We start from the raw sequence: 21,898 nt of genomic DNA on the forward strand, positions 1-21,898 counted from the left end.
TAAAAGGAAGGAATCTAAAATTGTTTATATAATCAATGTTAAAATTATTTTTGTAATGTTCTAGCAACCCTCTATGAGCTTATTAATGACACCAGAGTTGAAAAGACAATTTTTAAAATGAATTGGCATATAGCTAAGGGATGGGATATGAGAAAAAGAGACATCTGTTTATAGACATTGAATAGTTATTAAATTTATTTATTGTGAGTAAGGTTGGAAGTCATTGATGTTTATTTATTTCTTTTCTTTTTCCTTATTATGCAGGTAGTCCTCGACTTACAACACTCCATTTAGTGACCATTCAAAGTTACAACGTCATTGAAAAAAGTGACGTGACAGTTTTTCACACTTATGACCATTCTAGCATCCCTATGGTCACATGATTTACATTTGGATGCTTGACAACTGACTTATATTTATGACGATTGCAGTGTCCCAGAGTCATGTGGTCGCCTTTTGTGACCTTCTGACAAGCGAAGCCAATGAGGAGACCAGAGTCACTTAACAACCTGGTTCCTAATTTAACAGCTGCAGTGATTCACTTAAGAAATGTGGCAAGAAAAGTCGTAAAATGGGACAAAACTCACTCACTTATTTCTTACTTAACAACATAAATGTTTGCCTCAATTGTCATAAATTGAGGACTACCTGCATTTTCTTTGCTTTTCTTCTTTCTTTTTATTTTTTACTCCACTTTTATCCTTACTTCCCATTCTCTTCTCTTTCTCAAGTTCAGTTTGTATACGTTTTTCCAAATGTAATTAAATTTCTTAATAAAATAATATATCTTTAATTATGCAGATTCAGGCATCATCAAGACCACATACTACTTAGATCTGAAAAACAATCCAAGCTTAGCAAACACCCAGTTGAAGGTGAAAGCTTACAATATGTTACATCCCACTGATCAAGCCATCATCCTTGTCAACATTACTGTGAAGCAGGAGAACTTGGAAGCACCCTTGTGTTCTCCCGCTGTGTTTGTGTACGTCTTTGCAAAGAAAATTGGGGTATCTTAGCCAAGAAAACATAGAGTAATAGAATCAATTTGACAGTGTCTAACTTTCTGCATAGAGGTGAATGTGTGGTAGATTAGGTGATTAGGAGGGCTACTGTTTCTGTGAGAAGTATAGGAGTTAGATTGCTAAGTGGGAAGAGTGTTTAGGATTACTTTAAGATAAATAGATCCAGGTAAATTCCTTAATCAATTAAATCATCTCCAGGAACAGGTTTTGATTGTGTAATTCAACAAATCTGGAGGTCACACAAGTTTCATTAACTGTGGGCTAATGGTTTGGAGAAATCAGAAACCAAGATACATATCTTTTGACCTCATAAACCAAAACTAAATTAGTAGCCCTGTTGGAAATCTTGAAGTGCTATCTTTTCTTTTAAAAACAGTCTTTTAAGAGAAACTTCTGAAAATCAAGGGGCGAGGAGAAAATGGAAATATTTGCTCCCTTCAAATCTCTCTTTCTACCTTCTTGTTGCTGTTTCTTTTATTGTGATTAATTTTGCTTAATTCCAGGACTCAGGTTCCAGAAAACATTAGTGGCCCCATATTGTCTCTGTCTTGCTATGATCCAGAGAATATCAATAGCAGCTTAACGTACAATATAGTCAACCAGAACCCACCTTATAGCTTCAAAATGGATGGTCCAAATCTTCAGGTGAGTCTTTGGAGTGGAACATCAGTTGCTAGGTATATATCAGGGAAGGCTTGAATATATATATTCAATATATATCCACAACAATTCATATGAGCAGTACTGAAAATCTACATTTAAATGAACAATAAATTTAGTACAAAGCTCAAAGGGGCACTGAATTTCCATTCAGGATTGTGGTGCGTTAGGGATCCTGATTGGAGCTTTGGATCTCTTAGTTGACTAAGGACCTCTCTCTTTTGTAGAAGATACCATAAGTTTCTCTGCCATGGGTCAATAACTAAAGGTAACCTCTGTCCTCTTTCTCCTGATCTTTCTATCCTGTGGTCTGATAGGTAAATAGCAGTTTGGACTGTGATTCAGGAAGTATGGCCTCTCTTAACTTTCAATACAAGGCTGACATTCTAGTGATTGATGAAGGAAGCCCTGCACAAACCAGTAAGTACCACATTGCTAAAAAGCACTATTTGAAGTTTGTCATTCCTGGATATTGATGAAGTCAAAGAAACCTGGAAGAATTCTAGAACATATTTCACCCAAATGTTTGGGCCATGGCTGCATAAATAGCTATTTGAAATGTGTTGATAAAAATAAATTTAGAATGTTTATCACTTTTGTCTGATCTGGAGAAAAGTATTACTACTATAATGTAATTTTATGCAGAAAGCAAAGCTAACTGATATACTATTTCCTGCCCTTCATATGAAACAAAAAATAAATAAAATAAAACGTATCAGGGTAGTTGAAATTACAGACTAAATTACTAAAGAATATATTTTTCCCCAAATAAGGAGAATTATTCAAGCTTGAGAAATAAAATTTGTTTGAGCTTCACATTTAGTGACTAAAAGATCATATAATTTTCTTGACAAACACCTTCCTGTTTCCATGGTCATTGATCAGAGTCAAATGATCACACTTTTTTTCAGTACTGTTGAAAGTAAAATAGGGCAATTATTAGTTTTCCCAGAAGCAGTTATCAGCATATTAATGTAAAGGCATCTAAGAGCCCGAAAGAAGCAATTGAAAAACAGCAGTGGGTTGAGACTGATGGGAGCCATGCATTGGGGCCTGACTGGAAACAATTGCTAAGTAAATTTGTGAGAGGCAAACAACAACTCCATGTGATCTGTGTCCTCCCCCATAGAAAGCAGATCAATCGGAAAGCCCAGGATAGACTACCAAGATGTATGTTTGACAAATCCATCAAAATATTAATACAATTGAAATAATAAAATTATGCCAAACAGGAAATGTTCAGAGGCTATTTAATACAACTGTGTTCTTCCTATATGTATTAGAATAATCCTTTCCCCAATGGGACATGACTATTAATTTTAGGGTACAGCACTTAAAATACATATACAAGCTGAGCAAATTTAGCAGAATGGCAGTATGTAAGAGAATCAAGTTCTTGTACTAAGTTCTAACCATATCAAGCCAACATACGAATCATTTCTAAAGATGTGCATAATCATTCTCTATGTGTTGGTGCTTAGCCGTATGTGTCAATATAAGCCCACCTCATGGGTCTCTTGGGTAGATGCCAGAGTGGGAATGTGGCCACAGACCTCTCATTTAATGGCTGCCAGGCTCTATATCTTCCCTGATCTTATTTTTATTTTTAGGTTTCTTAAAAAATCAAGGTGGTGTGGTTCAGAACAAAACACCCGCCTCAAGCATTATCTTTGTTTCCAGCAGTGTTTCTGAACTTCACTATCCCCCCAGAAGCATTAGAAATGACAAATGATTTGGTAGCTAGAGCCAGTGTTTTGTTTGGCAGTATGCCCAGCTGCCCAGAAAAATAAGGACAGATGTAAGGTGAAATGGTAGAGATTGGGTAGCAGGAATTAACCTCTTTAGCTTGCCTTCCAGTAAATTGGCTTTTTCTCATAGTAGCTATTTTATGAGAATGCTTCTGGCAGGTTTTCAAAATTGCAAATATATTGCGGGAGCCAAAAGACTGAGGATCACAGGTCTACCCCCATTCATGTATAAAGTATGATTAAGGGCAAACTTTCCAGTGAAATGGACAAAAGAGTGTTGAATTCTTCTCCATGTGACTTACACCCCAATATGTAATATACAGAACTACGGAGATGGCCTTGAAGAAAACATGCAGCAACCATTAGCAAAACTTGAACTTAGTCCAGGAAGGCAGAAAAGTATGCCAAGGAAACCCAAGAGTAACTGTCTTTGATATAAGAGAGACAGAAGGAGAAATCTTGTCAATCTTTTGTGTTATTATAGCTTATATAAATAGAGTTCTGGTATTTCTTGTGGTTGATTCCTGACTGTGCCTTTAAGAACCGACAATAGCACTGTGAAAAAGACCTAGAAGGAGTTATCACTGGGAGATAAGCAGATGCCAGTTTCTTACTCATTCTGATCCCTGCTTTCCTCTAAAAATCAAATCGCCCACTTGATTGGCAAACCCAGGGGTAAACCTTCAGATCTGCAGCCTTGTGTATTACTGCATTTGAGCTTTGCTTGCTGTCTGTAATTATGCAGATTAGGCAACTTAATTACTTGCCAATTACAAAGTGCTTGCTGGAACTTTGTCATCATATAAGCTTTCTGAGTTTCTTTCTCTATCTTGCAGCCACTGTTTCTGTGCTGGTGACAGCGACACCAGTGAATGAATTCGACCCAAAGTGCTCAAAACATGTATTCAGTGTACCAGAGAATACTGAGTATGGATACAGCTTTGGCAATGTCAATGGCTCTGATCAAGACTATCCATTCAACAAAATTGAATACAGCCTAATGGATGCGGATGCTGGAGTTTTCTACATTAGTAGGCATACAGGTAGCTAATGGTGGTCCTACTTGCCAGGGCCTCTCCAGGCTTTATTTACCAAACAGCTTAATGGTCTTCTTTCACTAATAGTTTCACCTATTTAGAATCGAATTATGTTTAGCAACTGCATGAGGAAGGCAGGTTCCAAACTCTGCGAAGTATAGACACTACTATCAGTGACGTGCGGTGAGGTTTATGGCTGGTGAGGCAAAAAGAAAGAAAGCGGCTTTTGCCCACTTTCAAGAAAGCTTTCTTGAAAACGGGCAAAAGCCGCCCTGCCGCCCTGGCACTATGTCGGACATAGTGGCAGTGTGGTTTTTGTCTGCTGCTGCCCTGCCGCTATGTCCGACATAGAGGCGTCACGCCTCTATGTCGGACATAGCGCTGGGGCGGCAGGGTGGCTTTTGTCCGCTTTCAAGAAAGCTTTCAAGAAAGCAGAAGAAGCTTTCAAGAAAGCGGAAGAAAGAGGTGTATGGAGAGTGGAAGAGATATATTGGGTTTCTATTTTGGGGGGTATTGTTGACAAGAGGAATTGCTGTGATTATTGTTTAATGTTGTATGGCCCCGGCTATGCACAGTATATATGTGAGTGTATGAAAATAAAAAATGGAAAATAAAAACATTTTAACTGAAAAAAAGAAAGCTTTCTTGAAAGTGGCTTTTGCCCGCTTTCTTGAAAACGGGCAAAAGCCGCCCTGCCACTATGTCCGACATAGAGACGTGACACCTCTATGTCGGACATAGCACCGGAACACCTCTATGTTGGACATAGTGGCAGGGTGGCCAAAAGCCGCTTTCTTGAAAGAAAGAAAGTAAGTGCCAGCCCGCCAGCAGGGGCAGGTAAAAGACCCGCCTCTGCTGGCGGGCTTCCCCGACACAGAGAAAGAAAGCTGGCGGGCTGCCCTCCCTGCCTCTCCCTCTGAGTGAAGAAAAGCGCACACACACACACACACACACACACACACACACACATTACTTACAATTACTTACAAATTACATTAAATTTGAATTCCTCCCCCTCCCTCCGACCCACATACCTTTTCCAGCTGTTTCACAATCACAGAGGATTTCAACTCTGCTCTTGCCTGCCATGATGAAAATATAAAAATATAAAAGGAAAAAGGCAAGAGCTGCTGAGGTCAGGCCGGGCTAGTTGCTGCCAGAGTCCTCAATGGATGACTCTGCTTAACTGTTTAAAAAAGCCTCTAAAAAAACGCCCTCTACAGGAGGAGGCAAGAGAACCAAGTGCCTCATCTACATAAGGAATTTTTCGGCTTTTAACCCTTGCTTAACTCTGCTCAAGTGATCATAAAGTCAGACTAAATGAGGCACATGGTTCTCCCGCCTCCTCCTGTAGAGGGCACTTTTTTAGAGGCTTCTTTTAACAGTTAAGCACTAAGCAGAGTCATCCACTGTGACTCTGGCAGCAACTACCTCAGCCTTTTTCCTTTTAATTTTTCTTTTCTTTTCATGATGACAGTGGTGAGACTCTGCCTCCCCTGACTGCACGTCACTGACTACTATATATTTTAGGTCAAACAATTCCTAAAGAAGAAAATGACACTTACAAAAAATAGTGAAAAGACAGAAAGCTCATAGGGTTTTCTAGTTTATTGGACAGTGTCAAATAGCTTAATTACAAAAGAAAGAGGGAGGGAGGAAGGGAGGAAGGGAGATTCTTGACCATTGATCATTTTTCTTTATTTCTCTCTCTGCTTTTGCCTGCCTTCCATCCTGGCTTTCCAGTTAAGTGTTTTGATATTTACTATGTATAATAAATAAGCACCACAATAAATAAATATTTTTGCTAGCTGAACTGTGTGGCATGTAGATATAGATACTGACAAGGAGCAGGCTGGGTCTGAATGCAGACTAAACTGAAAATCACCCAGAACTGTTTTTTATAACATGTCACAGGTCAGCTGCATGTACTTTTGCCCCTGGATTATGAAGTACAGAAAGTGTATCATCTGGCTGTCATTCTAAAAGACCTGGGGAATGAAGCAGCCCCCGGTACTCAAAGGACAACAACGTGTAACGTCTCGGTTTTCGTGCAGGTAATTTGAAAAAAGAAGAGATGCTACAGTATGTTGATACAGAGCGTCGACTACCCCCCCACCCCACCCCAGCTGCACCATAAATTATATCCCCCAGATCAAACAGTTGATTAAGTGAGATGGCTGGAGAACACTTGACTTGCATGCTGAATTCTCACCACACTTGGTAGCTCCTGAAACTCTGCGGAACAATTCAGCAGTGGCAGATGCCAAACACCAGGTTTTGGGGATTTAAATTGTTGGGGGGGGGAGGAATGTGCATATGTCTATGGATATTTGAATAAAGACAATATTAAGTCTATTAAATGCTTTACCGTAGCCCTAAAAAAGAGAAACTGAAGAAAGGCAACGTGTTCGGCTCTAGCTGTGTAGCAGCATGACTAAATGTCCCCCTCTAGTTTTTAAAAACGGGAGTGCACCCACTCTGTTTACAGAAAGGTTGGCCCATTTTATGCTAGGAAAAGCTGAGCTTTGAACCAGCCTCCTTTTCCTATGATTTACAATTACTCATCTGCTGTGTGAGTAGTGGGAGCAATATCCAAATGTATCCTGCTACACAGTAATGTATTTTATTGGTTTTAAGTTATCACTCCTCTAAACTGTCCATTTGTTAAGGAGATTTGCAAGGGGAAACAGGGCCTGTTGTCCTCCCTGTCGCTGTAAAGATGCCTATCTGTGGGTCCTCTTTGTCAGAAACCTTGAAAACAAAAATTGCAAAAATTTATTTAAAAATAAATAAAAATTTATTTTTATTCAAGTGGGAGTAGAGCGAGACCAGCTGTATAAAGCGGCCAAATTGGTGCCTTCTAGATGCATTGGACTCACTGCCCATTCTCCCTCAAACCCTAGACCAATAGCTGTGCTGTTAGGAACTGAAATGTAGAACGTAGAATCTTCTCTAAAAGCGTTGACTTTTTAGCCTGCCATTTGCATGCAACTTTTAAAACGACATACAGTGTTAAATAGCAGCCATGAAACCTGCTTCAGATCCATAGCACTGTAATACAAGAGAAAAGCAGGGTAACCATTTTCCTTTTTATTGCTCTGCTAACAAAAATAAGTTCTAAAACTTTTGCAAGGCCTGGGATGGAGCAGGTTTTCACTGAGGGCAGTGGATTGTTTTATGGGTTATGATCTTAATACTGTATATAACTTTGAGGAATGCCTGCTAGCCCACTGAATACCGATAGTCCTCAAGCTAACACCACAGCTGAGTCCAAAATGTCTTTTGCTAAGGAAGACAGTTAAGTGAATGCTGCTCCATTTTACGACTTTTCTTGCCACAGATGTTAAGTTAAGTGCATCTCTGCAGCTTTGCAGAGCCGAGGTGGCCCAGTGGTTAAATGCAGCATTGCAGGCTACTTCAGCTGACTGCAGTTCTGCAGTTTGGCTGTTCAAATCTCACCGGCTCAGGGTTGACTCAGCCTTCCATCCTTCCAAGGTGGGTAAAATGAGGACCCGGATTGTTGTTGGGGGCAATATGCTGACTCTGTAAACCGCTTAGAGAGGGCTGAAAGCTTTATGAAGCGGTATATAAGTCTAACCGCTATTGCTATTGCTAGCTCTTAATGGTAGTTAAGTGAATCGGGCTTCCCCATTGACTTTGCTTGTCAGAAAGCCACAAAAGGTGATCACATGACCCCGGGACACTGGAGCTGTCATAAATATGAGCCAGATCTGAATTTTAATCATATGACCCTGGGGATGCTGCAAACTGTCGTAAATGGGAAAAACAGTCATAAGTCAATTTTCTCATTGCCATCGTAACTTCAAATGGTCACTAAACGGATGGTTGTAAGTCAAGGAAGATCTGAATTGTAATCTCATCTGGCAAATCACCAACTGCAGAAAGTCATACTTTTCCAGCTCAAAATCACTTCTCCAAGTATCTGCTTTACGCTGTTTTTTTAGTCTTATTTGGTCGGTGTAGAATTACAATTATATACATGTTGCAATAGCTTAACTCCCTTTGTGGCAACAGGGGAAGCCTGAGGCCTGGAAATCTTTCTTGCTTTAAGGCTTGTTTTTTTTTGTAATCATTGCAACAAGGAGGAAAATGTTTGGAAACCTGTAAGTGTATGAACCTTGGTATCTTTTTTATCCCCAGGATGTGAACGATCATCCTCCTAAGTGTGCAGAACCATTTTTGGTGCGTTCCATATATTCCACCCAAGCCAGAAATTTAAAAATCACCGATATTGATTGTAAAGATGAAGAGAGTGGAACCAAACTGGCCTACAACATTGTTCGTGGTATGGAATGGGTCACAAATTGCCGGGACCTGTTTAAATAAATTAAAAGAGATTCGAACCAGAGTCTTCTGGAAAAAGAAGGAATAAGCTGAACTTAAAACAGGGAAAAAGTTGGAGAATGGAGGCTCACCAGTGACGGCTGTTACTGCTGCTACTGAATAAAATGATTAAATAATTAAATTGCAGGAAAAGTGGATTTAGCAAGTTGGACCCAGTTAGTTCTAGATAGCAATGATAGAGGGAATGTGCTGGAAATCAAGCATATTTTTTCATGGGGATGCTCTCCCTTAATTGCCCTTAATTGTCCAGTGATGGCGAGCCTTTTAGACAATGAGGGCCGAAACTGCGTGTGCGCGCATGCCCAAACTGTAAGGTGCACGCGTGCGAACACGTGTGTGTGTGCAAACATGCACGTGTGCAGACATGCGTGCATGCGCAGCAGACACCCGAAGACCAGCTGGTTGGTGGGAGGCGGGGCATCCCAACACCTGCAGCACGGCAAGAAGTAAGATTTTTTTGTGTGTGTGAGCTTCTGTTTCATTGTTTGTAGGGGAACAGAAGCTCACAAAAGAAACACCATGGAAATGTGACCTGGGGCAATGGTGTGCATGCCAGCAGAGAGGCTTCACTCTGCCACCTCTGGCAGGCATGCCATAGGTTCGCCATCACGGCCCTAGACTTTTGGATGATGATGTGAAATAGGGCTCCTTACCTCTGGGAATTGCAGTTCAAACTAAGTTAAATGGAAGGTGATGGAGCTTCTGTGGGAATTGCCTGTGGCCCAGCAAGTGGGAGAGCACTCAGAACGGAGGAAGATAAAACAAGCAGGTTGGCAGAGATGGGGTCAATTTTTAATGTGTGGCAAAACTACCCCATCTTTTGCCTAGTGAACTGAAAAGGGACCAATTTTTAATAGGATTATGCTGCAGAGGATAGTCCATTTCCTAACTGGAAGGAAACTGGTCTCTTCCCCACATCCTAATTATTTGGCTCAAGCCAGGAGTAACACAGCAGCTGGAACCTTTCTCTATCTCCCCCCCCCACCCCCATCTTCCAAGTTCTACTAAGGTATCTTCTTTCTCGAGCTTTTCTTCTCATCCATCATATCCCTACATTTAGAACTTATCATTTCAGACAAAATAGCTACATGAAGCCCTGGTTAAAGTTTTTGGGAGAGCACCTTGTTGAAAAATGAAACGAATGCTATTCTGCCATCTTCACAATTCACAGAAGGTTTTTAATGCAACAGTGTAGTGGAAGCCCTGTCAATGGGAGGAGACATTTCGATGGTTTTTTAAATATTTTTTTTACAATGTACCCTACTGCAAGTTTAGAAAAATAATGATTCATGAGGCACGTCATTAGTCATTTATCATTTTTATGTGGCGGGTGGTTGTGAGATTGTTACAGTGGTGGGATTCAAATTTTTTTACTACCGGTTCTGTGGGCGTGCCTTGGTGGGTGTGGCATGGCTTGGTGGGTGTGGCAGGGGAAGGATACTGTAAAATCTCCATTCCCACCCCACTCCAGGGGGAAGGATATTGCAAAATTCCCATTTCCTCCCGATCAGCTGGTACTTGGGAGGAAGAGAATAGATGGGGGTGTGGCCAGTCAGAGGTGGTATTTACCGGTTCTCTGGACTACTCAAAATTTCCACCAGTAGTTCTCCAAAACTGGTGAGAGCCTGCTGAATACCACCTCTGGATTGTTACTCATTAAATGCCACTACAGTAGTTCAGAAGGCAACTGACTGGATTTTTGCTCTCCAGTACTGGTCAGCCTTAGTGGAAGGAAGGAGAGCACTAATTGGCTCAGGAGGGTCTATGATAATTCGCCATGGCCAACTCGCCATGATCAACTTGCCACAACCAGAGCCGAGGTGGCGCAGTAGTTAGGGTGCAGTACTGCAGGCCACTTCAGCTGACTGTTATCTGCAGTTCAGCGGTTCTAATCTCACCGGCTCAAGGTTGACTCAGCCTTCCATCCTTCCAAGGTGGGTGAAATGAGGACCCAGACTGTGGGGGCGATATGCTGACTCTGTAAACCGCTTAGAGAGGGCTGAAAGCCCTATGAAGCGGTTTATAAGTCTAACTGCTATTGCTATTGCTAACTCACTATGGCTAACTCGCCATGGCCATTTCACCACAGGACAACTCACTGTGGTGAGTTACACTAATAACATCAAAGAAATGTTGGAATAGAATGATCAAAGGATGCATGCAAAAGGAGGGGCCGAATAAAATGTGAATGGCAAACGTTAACATATTCTTACTTATTTTAAATAAATAGAATTGTTACATTGTCCCGTAGTGAGTTGACCATGATGAGTTGGCGACGACTAGTTGGCCGTGGTGAAATGGCCATGGTAAGTTGGCCGCAGCAAGTTGGCCGTGGCAAGTTGTCTTGTTGCTGACTCAAGATGCTCCCAGTGACTATCAGAGTCACAGGTATGAATATGACAATGCCTACTGTGTTTTGGTGTTGGCAGAGATCTAAAATAGTGAGGATTGTGGATCAGTTAGGAATAAATGTAACACTCACTTGAAACAGAAATGCTCTTTTCTTTTCTAGGCAACGTAAATGGCCGTTTTCGCATGGTAGGACCAACCCTTTTCCCGAACACCTTTTCCTACAGACCTGATGGTATATATGATCCTCTTGTTTTTGTGCTTCTTGTGGAAGTGACAGACAGTGTCAGATTACCTCGCTTCACCACCACAGTCACAGTTGTTGTTAATGTGACCCCTTGGGCCACAACTGTACCTACTACCACCAGAACGACTACGGTGAGCAGTCATATGTGTTTTGGGCATCACTGGAGTTATCATACATTTGTGGTATTTGTCCCATGGACTATTTCCCCAGTCGGTGAAGTAAGTCATGAGAATGGATATTTCTCTCTCTACATTGCTTCCATAATGAAGCATTTGGATGCTTCATTGCAGACTGGCATTTAAAGATTGACTTCTAGGTTCTGGCAACGTGAAAGCCCAGTGGATTTTCTGAGGCATTGGGGATTTAGCACTATTTATTTTTATCCCACCACAGTGAATATATATATATATATATAGTACTCCTTCCTCCTCCTATTTTCCCCATAACAACAACCCTGTGAAGTGGGTTGGGCTGAAAAAGAGGGACTGGCCCAAATTCACTCAGCTAGCTTTCATGCCCAAATTGGGATTTAAAGCACAGTCTTTTTGTTACTTTATGTTACTTTTTCCCCTCTCCATGTGATTTGGAATATGCATGTGAGAGTGAATGACTCTGAGGCTGCTATTCAGCACGGTTTTATCTTGCTATTGTAAAGTATTCTGACTTAGCTACTGAGAGAATGTCAAAAACTCCTAGAGCTGGTCGCATTAATCATACTAGTTTGGCTGCTGTAAATTGTAATTTGCAATAGGCGTAGGGCTAAACAATCCCTGGCATTGTTGAAACACTGTTGCAGGCTGAATAAGGAATAATAGATTGAATCTGAGTTATGACGAAGAATGGTTTGGAAAAAAAAATGTCCCTAAAATTCAAGAAGAATCAGCATCCAATAATTTAGCTCTTTCATGAGCTTCATGGGTAGAGTTTGACTGGGCGGAGCTTAGCATCTGATAAAACCTGTGTGTCTCTGCATACTAAATTTATACTATTATGATTTCAGACAACCCCCAAGAAGCCGATTATTTTGCATAGAACGGTGACATACTGGGCACCAGATGCATGGTTTGTGGTGGTTCTTACACTCACTGGAGTCCTCCTCTTTTCTGCCTTGGGTCTGCTGTTTTGGCAATTCTGCCGGAGGTGAATATTTAGGAAAACCATATCTGTGTTACTAGCTTGAAATCTAACATTAACTACAAATTGACTTATTGATTATGCTGACTATTAGCAACTACTTAGACGGACCTTCTCCACGATGACTACAGTTATTAACATCAGCTATGCATATGATACTTCTTAGACAAAAACCAAATATGAGCAATCCTCAACTAAGGAGCATTATATTATTTGATAAAATATACTATAAGGGGCACGGTGGCTCAGTGGCTAAGATGCTGAGCTTGTTGATAGAAAGGTTGGCAGTTCAGCGGTTTGAATCCCTAGCATCTTGTAACGGAGTGAACTCCCATTACTTGTCCCAGCTTCTGCCAACCTAGCAGTTCGAAAGCATGTAAAAATGCAAGTAGAAAAATAGGACCCACCTCTGGTGGGAAGGTAACAGCGTTCTGTGTGCCTTCAGCATTTAGTTATGCTGGCCATATGACCACAGAGACATCTTTGGATAATGCTGGGTCTTCGGCTTTGAAACAGAGATGAGCACCACCCTCTAAAGTTGGGAACAACTAGCACATGTGTACGAGGGGAACCCTTACTTTCCAAAAATATACTATAACACTTCCCTTGTCCAGAAAAGTTGATCTTTTCCAATTTATTTTATGCTCCAAGAAACCATTCCCTGATATTTCAGGCTGAAAAAAACATAATTTATTTCATACCATCTCAAAGCTCCGACCACATTCAAATGGGAGATGATGCCTTCTGAAAACTGACTCTGTCCTTGTTTGGCTTTCAGAAAGTCACCAAGATCTCAACCTCTATTGCAGAACACGTAAGTGCCTCTTCTCATGGATAACTTGTAATCTTCATGTGAAAATACTATTTCTATATTTCATGTCTGATTTTGGGGACAAATAAGCTACAGATGAAAAGTATTAATTATTTTTAATTTTAAAGTCCAACAAAGAAAAATAAGATAGCATACCATCAATATCAACGCTTCCAAACATAGTCATTTTCTCCAGCGAATTTGCCTGCATGACATGGCCAAAACAAGTGAGATGCAATTTTGTGATTTTTGCCTTCTAAGGGCATAGCTGGTGTTATGTACTTCAGTACTTGTTAGTCATCTTTGCTGTCCAAGGAAGACACAGGAGCCTTCTCCAGAACCACAGCTCAAACAAGTCGATATTCTTCCTGTCTTGCTTTTTTAAGGTCCAACTTTCACAACTCTAGGTAGCTGTGAAGAACACGATAGAGTGGACTAACCTACATTTGGTTGCCAGGATGATGTCCTTGCCTTTTCGTATTCATCATTGCTGAATAGGAACATGACTCATGTTCATCATTGCTATGTGAATGAGATGTTTTACTTCTGGGCTGTATTCACCAGTTTGATCGATCTGTGATCCCAGGAAAGTGAATTTTTCCACACAGTCTATCTCTTCACCTTCAGTTTCTATTTCTATGTTTCCATTCCTTGCAGTGGTCATGACCTTGGTCTTTTTGATGTTCAGAAAGAGACCAAAATTCTCATTTTCTTCTTTGATTTTCTTGACCAGATGTTCTAGTCTAGGCCTTCTTTGCTTTCTGAGAGGAGAGTTGTATATCAGCATATTGAAGATTGTTGATGTTTCTTCCTCCAATCATTACCCTAATTTTTGATTTAGCTTCCTCAGTATCATTTTGGCACACAGGTTGAATAAGAAAGGAGAGAGAATGCAACTTTGTCCCACTTCTTTCTCTATCTTAAACGAACCAATCATGCATGCATGCATACATACAGTCTTTGACGTATGACAACAATTGAGCCCAAAATTTGTGTAGTTCAGTGAGACATTTGCTAAGTGAGTTTTGCCCTATTTGATGTCCTTTCTTGCCACAGTTGTTAAGTTAGTCACATAGTTGTTACGTGAATCTGGCTTCCCTATTGATTTTGCTTGCCAGAAGGTTGTAAAAGGTGATCACATGACCCTGGGACACTGCAACTGTTCTAAATATGAACCAGTTGCCAAGCATCTGAATTTTGATCACATGACCATGGGGGTCCTGCAACACTCGTAAGTGTAAAAATTATTACAAATCACTTTTTTCAGTATTGTAACTTTGAATTATCACTAAATGAATTGTTGTAAGTTGAGGATGACCTACACACACACACACACACATATATTTATATAGACTTAAATGGCTACTTTTGAGAAAGGTACAATTGAAAACTATTTGTCTTGCTTCTACATGTTCCTTTTTGTTAGTAGGAATTCCATTCTTCTGGTCTTTGTACAGTTGTTTACAGTGGTGGCTCCCTTGCTGGTCATATAATATTTTCATTTTTATAAATTTATGTGTCTATAAATATGTATCTGCATTTCATGCTAGGGATGTGGTGGCTCAGTGGTTAAGACGCTGAGCTTGTCAATCAGAAAGGTTGGCAGTTTGGTGGTTCGAATACCTAGCACCGTGTAACATAGTGAGCTCCTGTTACTTGTCCCAGCTTCTGCCAACCTAGCAGTTTGAAAGCATGTAAAAATGCAAGTAGAAAAATAGGAACCACCTTTGGTGGGAAGGTAATAGCATTCCATGCGCCTTCGGCATTCAGTCATGACCACAGAGACATCTTTGGACAGCGCTGGCTCTTTGGCTTTGAAATGGAGATGAGCAGCACCCCCTAGAGTCAGAAATGACTAGCACATATGTGTGAGGGGAACCTTTACCTGTACCTTATTACATGCTGATCTTTTCATTTGATATGAGCGATTGGACGTACTAACAGACTCAGTTTTTACATTAACTGGAGGAGGAAAGAAGTCTTTTGCGAAGCATGATGTGGATGGTGCTCTGTTGAATACACCCTAACAGCTGAAATTCTGTGCCAGCTTGGAAACTCTACATCAAAGGCTCTAAGAAAAATAACATTCTACCATAAGAATATTTTATGCAAATTCACTTTATTGGCTTTTCTTATAATTCTGCTTCTGGCAGTCTAGAGGGAGGAACCATTTAATATGCTAAGCATCCATGCTTTATTCTTTAGTTCTGTGGTTCTCACACTTTCAGGTATTATGAAACCTTAAAATAAAATAAATGTATATGATCTCCTAGGAATTAATGGTTTCATTAATGTTAGGGTTGGGCAAGAAGTCAATATATTACTTCTAATAATTCAGTTTTAATCTATATAGCACATGGCCTCTCAAACATTATATTATATGACTTCCCAAACTTTATGGAGTCCACTGTGATCACTTGGGTAACAGAGAACAAAGGTTAGAGACAGTTTTAATAGTGTTCCATGTCACTTGCATAAGCCTGATCAGGTTTTTAAAAGTACTGTGATCCCCTTCTTATGACTATTCAGAGTATCTTGACTCAATCTGAAACCCCTTCAATCTCACCCACTAATCTCACTTGCATCACCTGGCTATAAAGAATTCATCAGACACTATCCTCATTTCTGTGCCATTTTTATTCCTTTGCAATCTTTTCTTTTAAAAAATGATAAGAGAACAGTTTTCATACTGATGTTTTCGTTTACTGAAAATGTGGGTGGCTATAGTAATGAGATTTTGTAGTTGCTGAGAAATTGGTGCTGCCATTTTTTTGATAGTCTATCTGCAGCAAAAGTCCTGTGGATCACTCTTGATGTCCAAAGCCTACATTTCAGATTTAATAGATTAACAGAGTTGGAAGGGACCTTGTAGGTAATCTAGTCCAACCCCTCCACCCAAGCTTTCATATGCTTGTAGAAAAATTTGGGGTGGATTTATGTGCACTAAATGTATTGGGACTGTAATTCTTACTACACCTAGCCATGGTTATGCTGTAGTCTCCATATATTTGTGGACACAAGTTGGGAGAAAACTGGAGTGGAGCATCAGTTAATTTGCGATAGAGCTCCAGGCTGTATCTTTTATGTCGGTGTTTCTCAACCTTGGCCACTTGAAGAGGTGTGTACTTCAACTTCCAGATTTCCCTAGCCAGCAAAGCAAAGTCCGCATCTCTTCAATTGGTCAAACTTGAGAAACAATGTTTTATGTCATTGGTTCTGCTAGACTTTTCTCAGGACATTAATGGAAGAACTCTTTTTTCATGCAATGTATCACACTCTGTAGGAGCAAAGAAGCAGGGAAAAATTACAAGGTGACAGAAGAAGAAAGGAAGCAGATAATGAAGGATGCCACTGACTTGCAGAGTCTGGTATGTTCTCAAAGCTTGATTTTTTTAATATATTCAAGACTGTGCTTAAGCTGCTGTTTTCCTCTGCAGATGATCAGTTGCAATCATCTTGTCGCTATAAGTAGCAAGGGAAGTATCTCATGGAGTACATAAAATAGCATTAGAGTAGGCAAAATGGCACTGTCCCCTCAATGCATTTCTGTAGGACTTTCCTCTGGAGGATGTCAGGAAGTTACAAGCAGGTAAAAATGACTATAATGTTATTTACTCTCACCAGCTGAAAATCTTAAGTATTCGGTGGTACATTGGTGCCTCACCCGAACAGGAAACACTATAGCAGGGTTTCAAAAGACAGGTTCAGTCTTTTATGGGAAGGGTCTTTTCAAGGAGGATAAGTATCCCATCAGCTCAAGATGAAAAGACCTTGGAGGACGCTATCAGGGATTATAGGGAGGGAGCATGTGTATATGAAGCAATAGGGGAGGCATTGCCCATAACAAAATGAGGTCATGAATGAGGCTACACTATGCTATTTGAGCCAGCAACATGGAAAACACCACATCTGATGTATAGCAAGAAAAGATTGACAAAGGCTGCTCACACAGTGGGCTAGGGATAAATTGAGAATGACATTATCTTCTTGATAAACAGTGAGGTGCCTGATGCCACGGCAAGCAGGTCATATGGATGAGGCCTTTGTACTGCTCTGGAAGAGTCACTAAATAATAGAAGGTTAAGTCCAAGGAAGCTTTCTTTCTTCTTCCTGGGCTCCTTGCCCTTGGGAAGAGGTGGATCATCATCATCATTCTCTTTCTCTCTCTCTCTGTCCCTCCCTCCCTCCCTCCCTCCCTCCCCCCCCTCTCATTACAGGAATACCAATTTGATGGCCGGGCTCAAGACCCCAGTAAGTTTAATCTCCAGTTGGTTTTAAATCATCTTGACCCCTAGAGCAGAGTCCAATCAGTCAATAGAAAATACATAAATTCTCAATTTCCCATAAATGAGCTCTTGTATATAATTGCAAGAAAGGAAATACCAGAATTCATCTTTTAGCTAAAGCTGGATTTATTTGCAAGAGGCTGAGAGCTTCTACAGAGACTGCAGAGCTTAAGCAGTTGAAAACCTTTGCTACTGTATGTTGCTGGTTTCCTTACACATAATAAGGAATGATTGCCAGAGACCATACTGGATTTATGCCATTGTTATGCTCTGCAGAGGACTTAGTAATACACTACCCTAATTCCTTGCTGGGAAGTCTGACTTTAGATGAAGGACGTCCTGTCTATGCTCTTTTCCCATAATTGTTAACACTGGATTGTGCTCTTTTTTTTTTAATTCTAGAGAAAATTATAGGTCATTGAAGAATAGGTCATTGTATTATATGGGAGTAGATGATTACATATATGTGCACATTGGTTCTCATTCAGCTTTTGTCTCTTGGTGGCCTGATGGACATTCTTTTGCCTAAGTTGTCTGTCAGAAACTCTTAAATATTGTAAGGTCATGCTTGTGTCATCAGTGAGGTTTTTTCCCTCCTTGTCTCACCCATTTTTTGGCTGCAGCCCATCACAAATCATTCAGATATAGTCCTGGGGCAAAAAGAAATAATCCCTCCACTCCATCACCTCCGTGTTCTGGGTAGTTTTCTTGATAGACCCACATTAGTGATTTGCCTGTTTTTTTTAATTCCAGTCTCATCTGCAGCCCTTGTACTCTCTGCTGATTTTGCATTCAGGTATTAAAACAGCCCAATCTTATGTGGCTCTGAAACACAGACATTTTGCCAGATGATGTTACCCACTGTAGAGCATGCAAAAAGGATGAATAATTACAGGCCTATTGGCATGCCTATTGGTGGATCTCTATGGGTTTTCTGGGTCTGTGCAATGTTACAAACTCGAACCATTTCATATTGAGAAGTGAAATTGAAAGCAACTCTGGATAAATCGTTATTTCCCCTATTTCTGTACAGCCTTTAGGTATTGCATGACATTGTATAACATTATAGAATTCAACCTATTCTCTGTCTTAGAGCCTGTGTTCTAAGATGGGCAGCTCTACAAAAATAAATAGAGCAAAAGATAGGAAGGCAAATCAGGCAAAAAAAACGAACACTATCTCTTATTTTTTGTCTCAAGTCTCTGGCCAGTATTACCTGTTTGACAGCAGCACTGGAGCACGGCGTTGGGTGTGAGCATGGAGGAAAATGAAGAGCCAGCTTTCTGGACACCAGCAACTCTTTCTTTGGTATCTGCTGCCTATGCTGATATGGTGGCACAAGAATAGCTTTCCATTAGTTACAAGCATTTTAATAATCAGAGGTTGCCACCTTCTTTTCTTCTATTGCTATTCTGGTTTCCATGGTTGTTTCATCAGTTAAATTTTTTTTCCACTACTTGTGGCACTCCCATAGCTGGAAATTCTCCATATTATGAGATGGTAACAATAGTGATATGGTAGTAGGTGAAACATCAATCACTTGTCCCTCCTTCTTACAAAGCCATGTGTCTATGAGAAAGTGCTGTAATAAAGGCTCTCTAAGTGTTGCTTGAGTGCAGAAGAATTGTATTTGGACTGTAGAATCTGGTTCAAAAACAAAGGGTAACAATTGAGTTTAATATTAAATTATATCTCCGGTTAGGCCTGTCCATTTTGGTTGTAGCTCGGTGGTTCTGAGGTTTTGTGGCATTTCACAATATAGCATCATGTGCATATTTATTTCCGTCGATTTCATTTTTCTTGCTGATTGTTGGGGATGCTTGAATAACTGACAAATAATAAAAGAATTATGCACAGCAACAACCTGTTGGGTGAGTATTCCAAAGTCAAACTCAGCAACATGGGATACAGTAACTGTAATTTTCTAATATTTTATTCAGTGCAAGTTAGGTTGTATTCATGGTGGGACATATATTTTTTTTGCAGGTGCTCCCTAGGTAAAGCTTCACTCGTATTAGTGCTATTATAATATAATAAAGAAATTTAAAAAATAAAAAAAAGCTTTCCCTGACAGATAAAGTTATCAGAAGTCAGACATTTGTAGGGCGCAAAATAGCAACTTCCAGACCAGCTGTGGTCCAAATGCCTGCCAGATTGATCTCCTTTCTGCTTCAAGGGGATGTGTTGTATTTTAAATAGGGAAGAGAGTGGAAAGCCTTCTGAGAGCAGCTTTCTGCTCAAAACCTGGGAATTAGTACTGCAGCTTGCCACTAACTTGTAACTAAACTTATTCTCCTTTATATGCTAAAAAAAATTCTGCATACAATGGCCAATGATTGTATTTACAGCATTGTATTATTTTAAATATTTGGATATCATCTAAGTGTTGATTGTGCATGTCTTTCTAACTCTACAGTCTATAGTAACATTTTTTTCTTTGGTGTGCAGTAGTGACCAGGACAAACTTGTGATGTGAAAGTGCCCTCTGCTGGAGCAGCCAATTGAAACAACTTGATTTGTTACTGGAAATAATCTAAGATTATACATTAGGGGTAGCACAATGAAGTAATTAATTGCTTAATTAAGTACAAGTAATTAATGACAAATAAATATGTTTATAGTTCTATAGGATTCTATAATTTGTTTTAAATAAACTATTAGTATGTGTAATTGTTAAATATATTGAAATACATAATGGAAAAAAGAAATTATTGAAATAGAAAGTAGAAAAAACAAAAAAAGATTGCTGTATTTGAAATAAAAGAAAGCATGGTGAAATTAAGCCAATTGTATATTTTTCTTATCAACCTGAGCAGCTGCTAGCTGAAGCTGAAGCAAGTGAGAGAAGCTGAATAAACAATAAATGAACTCAAGAATAACAAATAAAGAAGAGCTGAAATAGGGAGTGCCTATTGGGATTATGGGTATCCAGGAGAAGTCAAAATGTCAAAATGATATTGAACTACATAGTGAGGACAAGATAGAATTACCAATAATTTACTATATGTATTGGTTGATAAGACTGTAACTTAAATCCTTTCCGGAGAAAGGATATAAAGGAATAGACACCAAAGGCACTACTACTTTTGAAAAAATTAATAACTACCCATATCATTTTAAAAGAACATTCTCAACAAATTATAGGTTATAATTGAAATTGGAATTAGGTAACCTCTATTAATAGCTACTCTTCTTGAAAGCTATCTTATGTACTAGCAGACTCAAGGGCTCTTATCTTAAAATACCAACTACTAAGAAGCAAATTGTAAAAGCAATTTACATTTAACTTCTACACTTCTACTTTCAAATTTGCTTCTACACTGGTTGACAACTATTACATATGATGCTGGATGCTGGATCGGCCTCCAGTTAAATCTGTTAAATTCTATGTATTTAAGATTTCCAGAAAGGAATATTCTGTGAAATTTTATTACAGAGTCAATGTTTCATATATGCAATTGTGTGTAGGGTGGAAGGCCAATACAAAGCTCACATACTATTGACTTACAGATGAGTGAAAAGCACTTTCTAGATACATGCAGGAGATGTGACTGCAATATGAATTTTACTAAAAAGATCTATAATTTGAAAATATTATTTTACTTGGATTGGTATTTCGTATGTGAACTTACTTTCTAATAATACTGTTCAGAAACTCTCTCGTCATTGCCTTGGTCAAAAACAAGTTTCCTTTAATCTCATTTGATGGGCAAATATTGTATTTTCCCCTGCTTTCTCCTTGTTTAGAAAACTAGCAGAAAGCCTACACCAGTTATATTTCACTGTGATACGTATCACAATGAGGGTTCATTTTCTTGCTATAACCTACTTATTAAAAATCTGGTTAGAAGTAACGAACAATATTAAACATATTGTCCTCAATAATTAAAACAGTTCCAAATGTCCGTAGCCTCTTCCTTTAATAATGGCCAAGAAAACTTCATGATTTTAATGCTTGGGATTTTTCAAACAAAACAAATTCAGTAGGAGTGAAAATACACGTACAACTATGAGCAACTGTATCATTTATCTGCACCTCTCATTGCTGCAGGTTTGAACTGAAATTTGATTAAAAATAAAAAATGGAGAAATGTTCTGTTTTGTAAAAATATAAATTATCTGGTGGGTTGGGGTGCGTGCAATGGGTTCCATTCGACCTAGATAGTTTGCCATAGGACAATCACAAGTTGCCCATGGAGAAATTTAGAAAATACTTTTGTTTTTGAAAAGATCAGG

General features: G+C 39.5%; 1 protein-coding gene across 1 annotated transcript in view; it reads left to right on the forward strand.

Moving 5' to 3' along the window:
• CDHR4 (cadherin related family member 4) overlaps positions 1–20,444 on the forward strand; it is a 36,309-nt gene extending 15,865 nt beyond the window's left edge. The window contains exons 8-19 of the mRNA XM_087709292.1: positions 802–985; positions 1,529–1,670; positions 2,003–2,105; positions 4,270–4,476; positions 6,385–6,524; positions 8,632–8,776; positions 11,348–11,562; positions 12,432–12,571; positions 13,344–13,379; positions 16,660–16,744; positions 17,594–17,627; positions 18,862–20,444. Of these exons, the coding sequence (XP_087565418.1) occupies positions 802–985; positions 1,529–1,670; positions 2,003–2,105; positions 4,270–4,476; positions 6,385–6,524; positions 8,632–8,776; positions 11,348–11,562; positions 12,432–12,571; positions 13,344–13,379; positions 16,660–16,744; positions 17,594–17,627; positions 18,862–18,917 (1,487 nt within the window). The 3' untranslated portion in view covers positions 18,918–20,444. The remainder of the gene's footprint in view (positions 1–801; positions 986–1,528; positions 1,671–2,002; positions 2,106–4,269; positions 4,477–6,384; positions 6,525–8,631; positions 8,777–11,347; positions 11,563–12,431; positions 12,572–13,343; positions 13,380–16,659; positions 16,745–17,593; positions 17,628–18,861) is intronic.
• Positions 20,445–21,898: the final 1,454 nt, after the last annotated feature.

This window comes from Thamnophis sirtalis, unplaced genomic scaffold (assembly GCF_051295495.1).
Source record: "Thamnophis sirtalis isolate CommonGarterSnake01/CBP01778 unplaced genomic scaffold, rThaSir2_p1.2 scaffold_3, whole genome shotgun sequence".
Taxonomy (NCBI): Eukaryota; Metazoa; Chordata; class Lepidosauria; order Squamata; family Natricidae; genus Thamnophis; species Thamnophis sirtalis.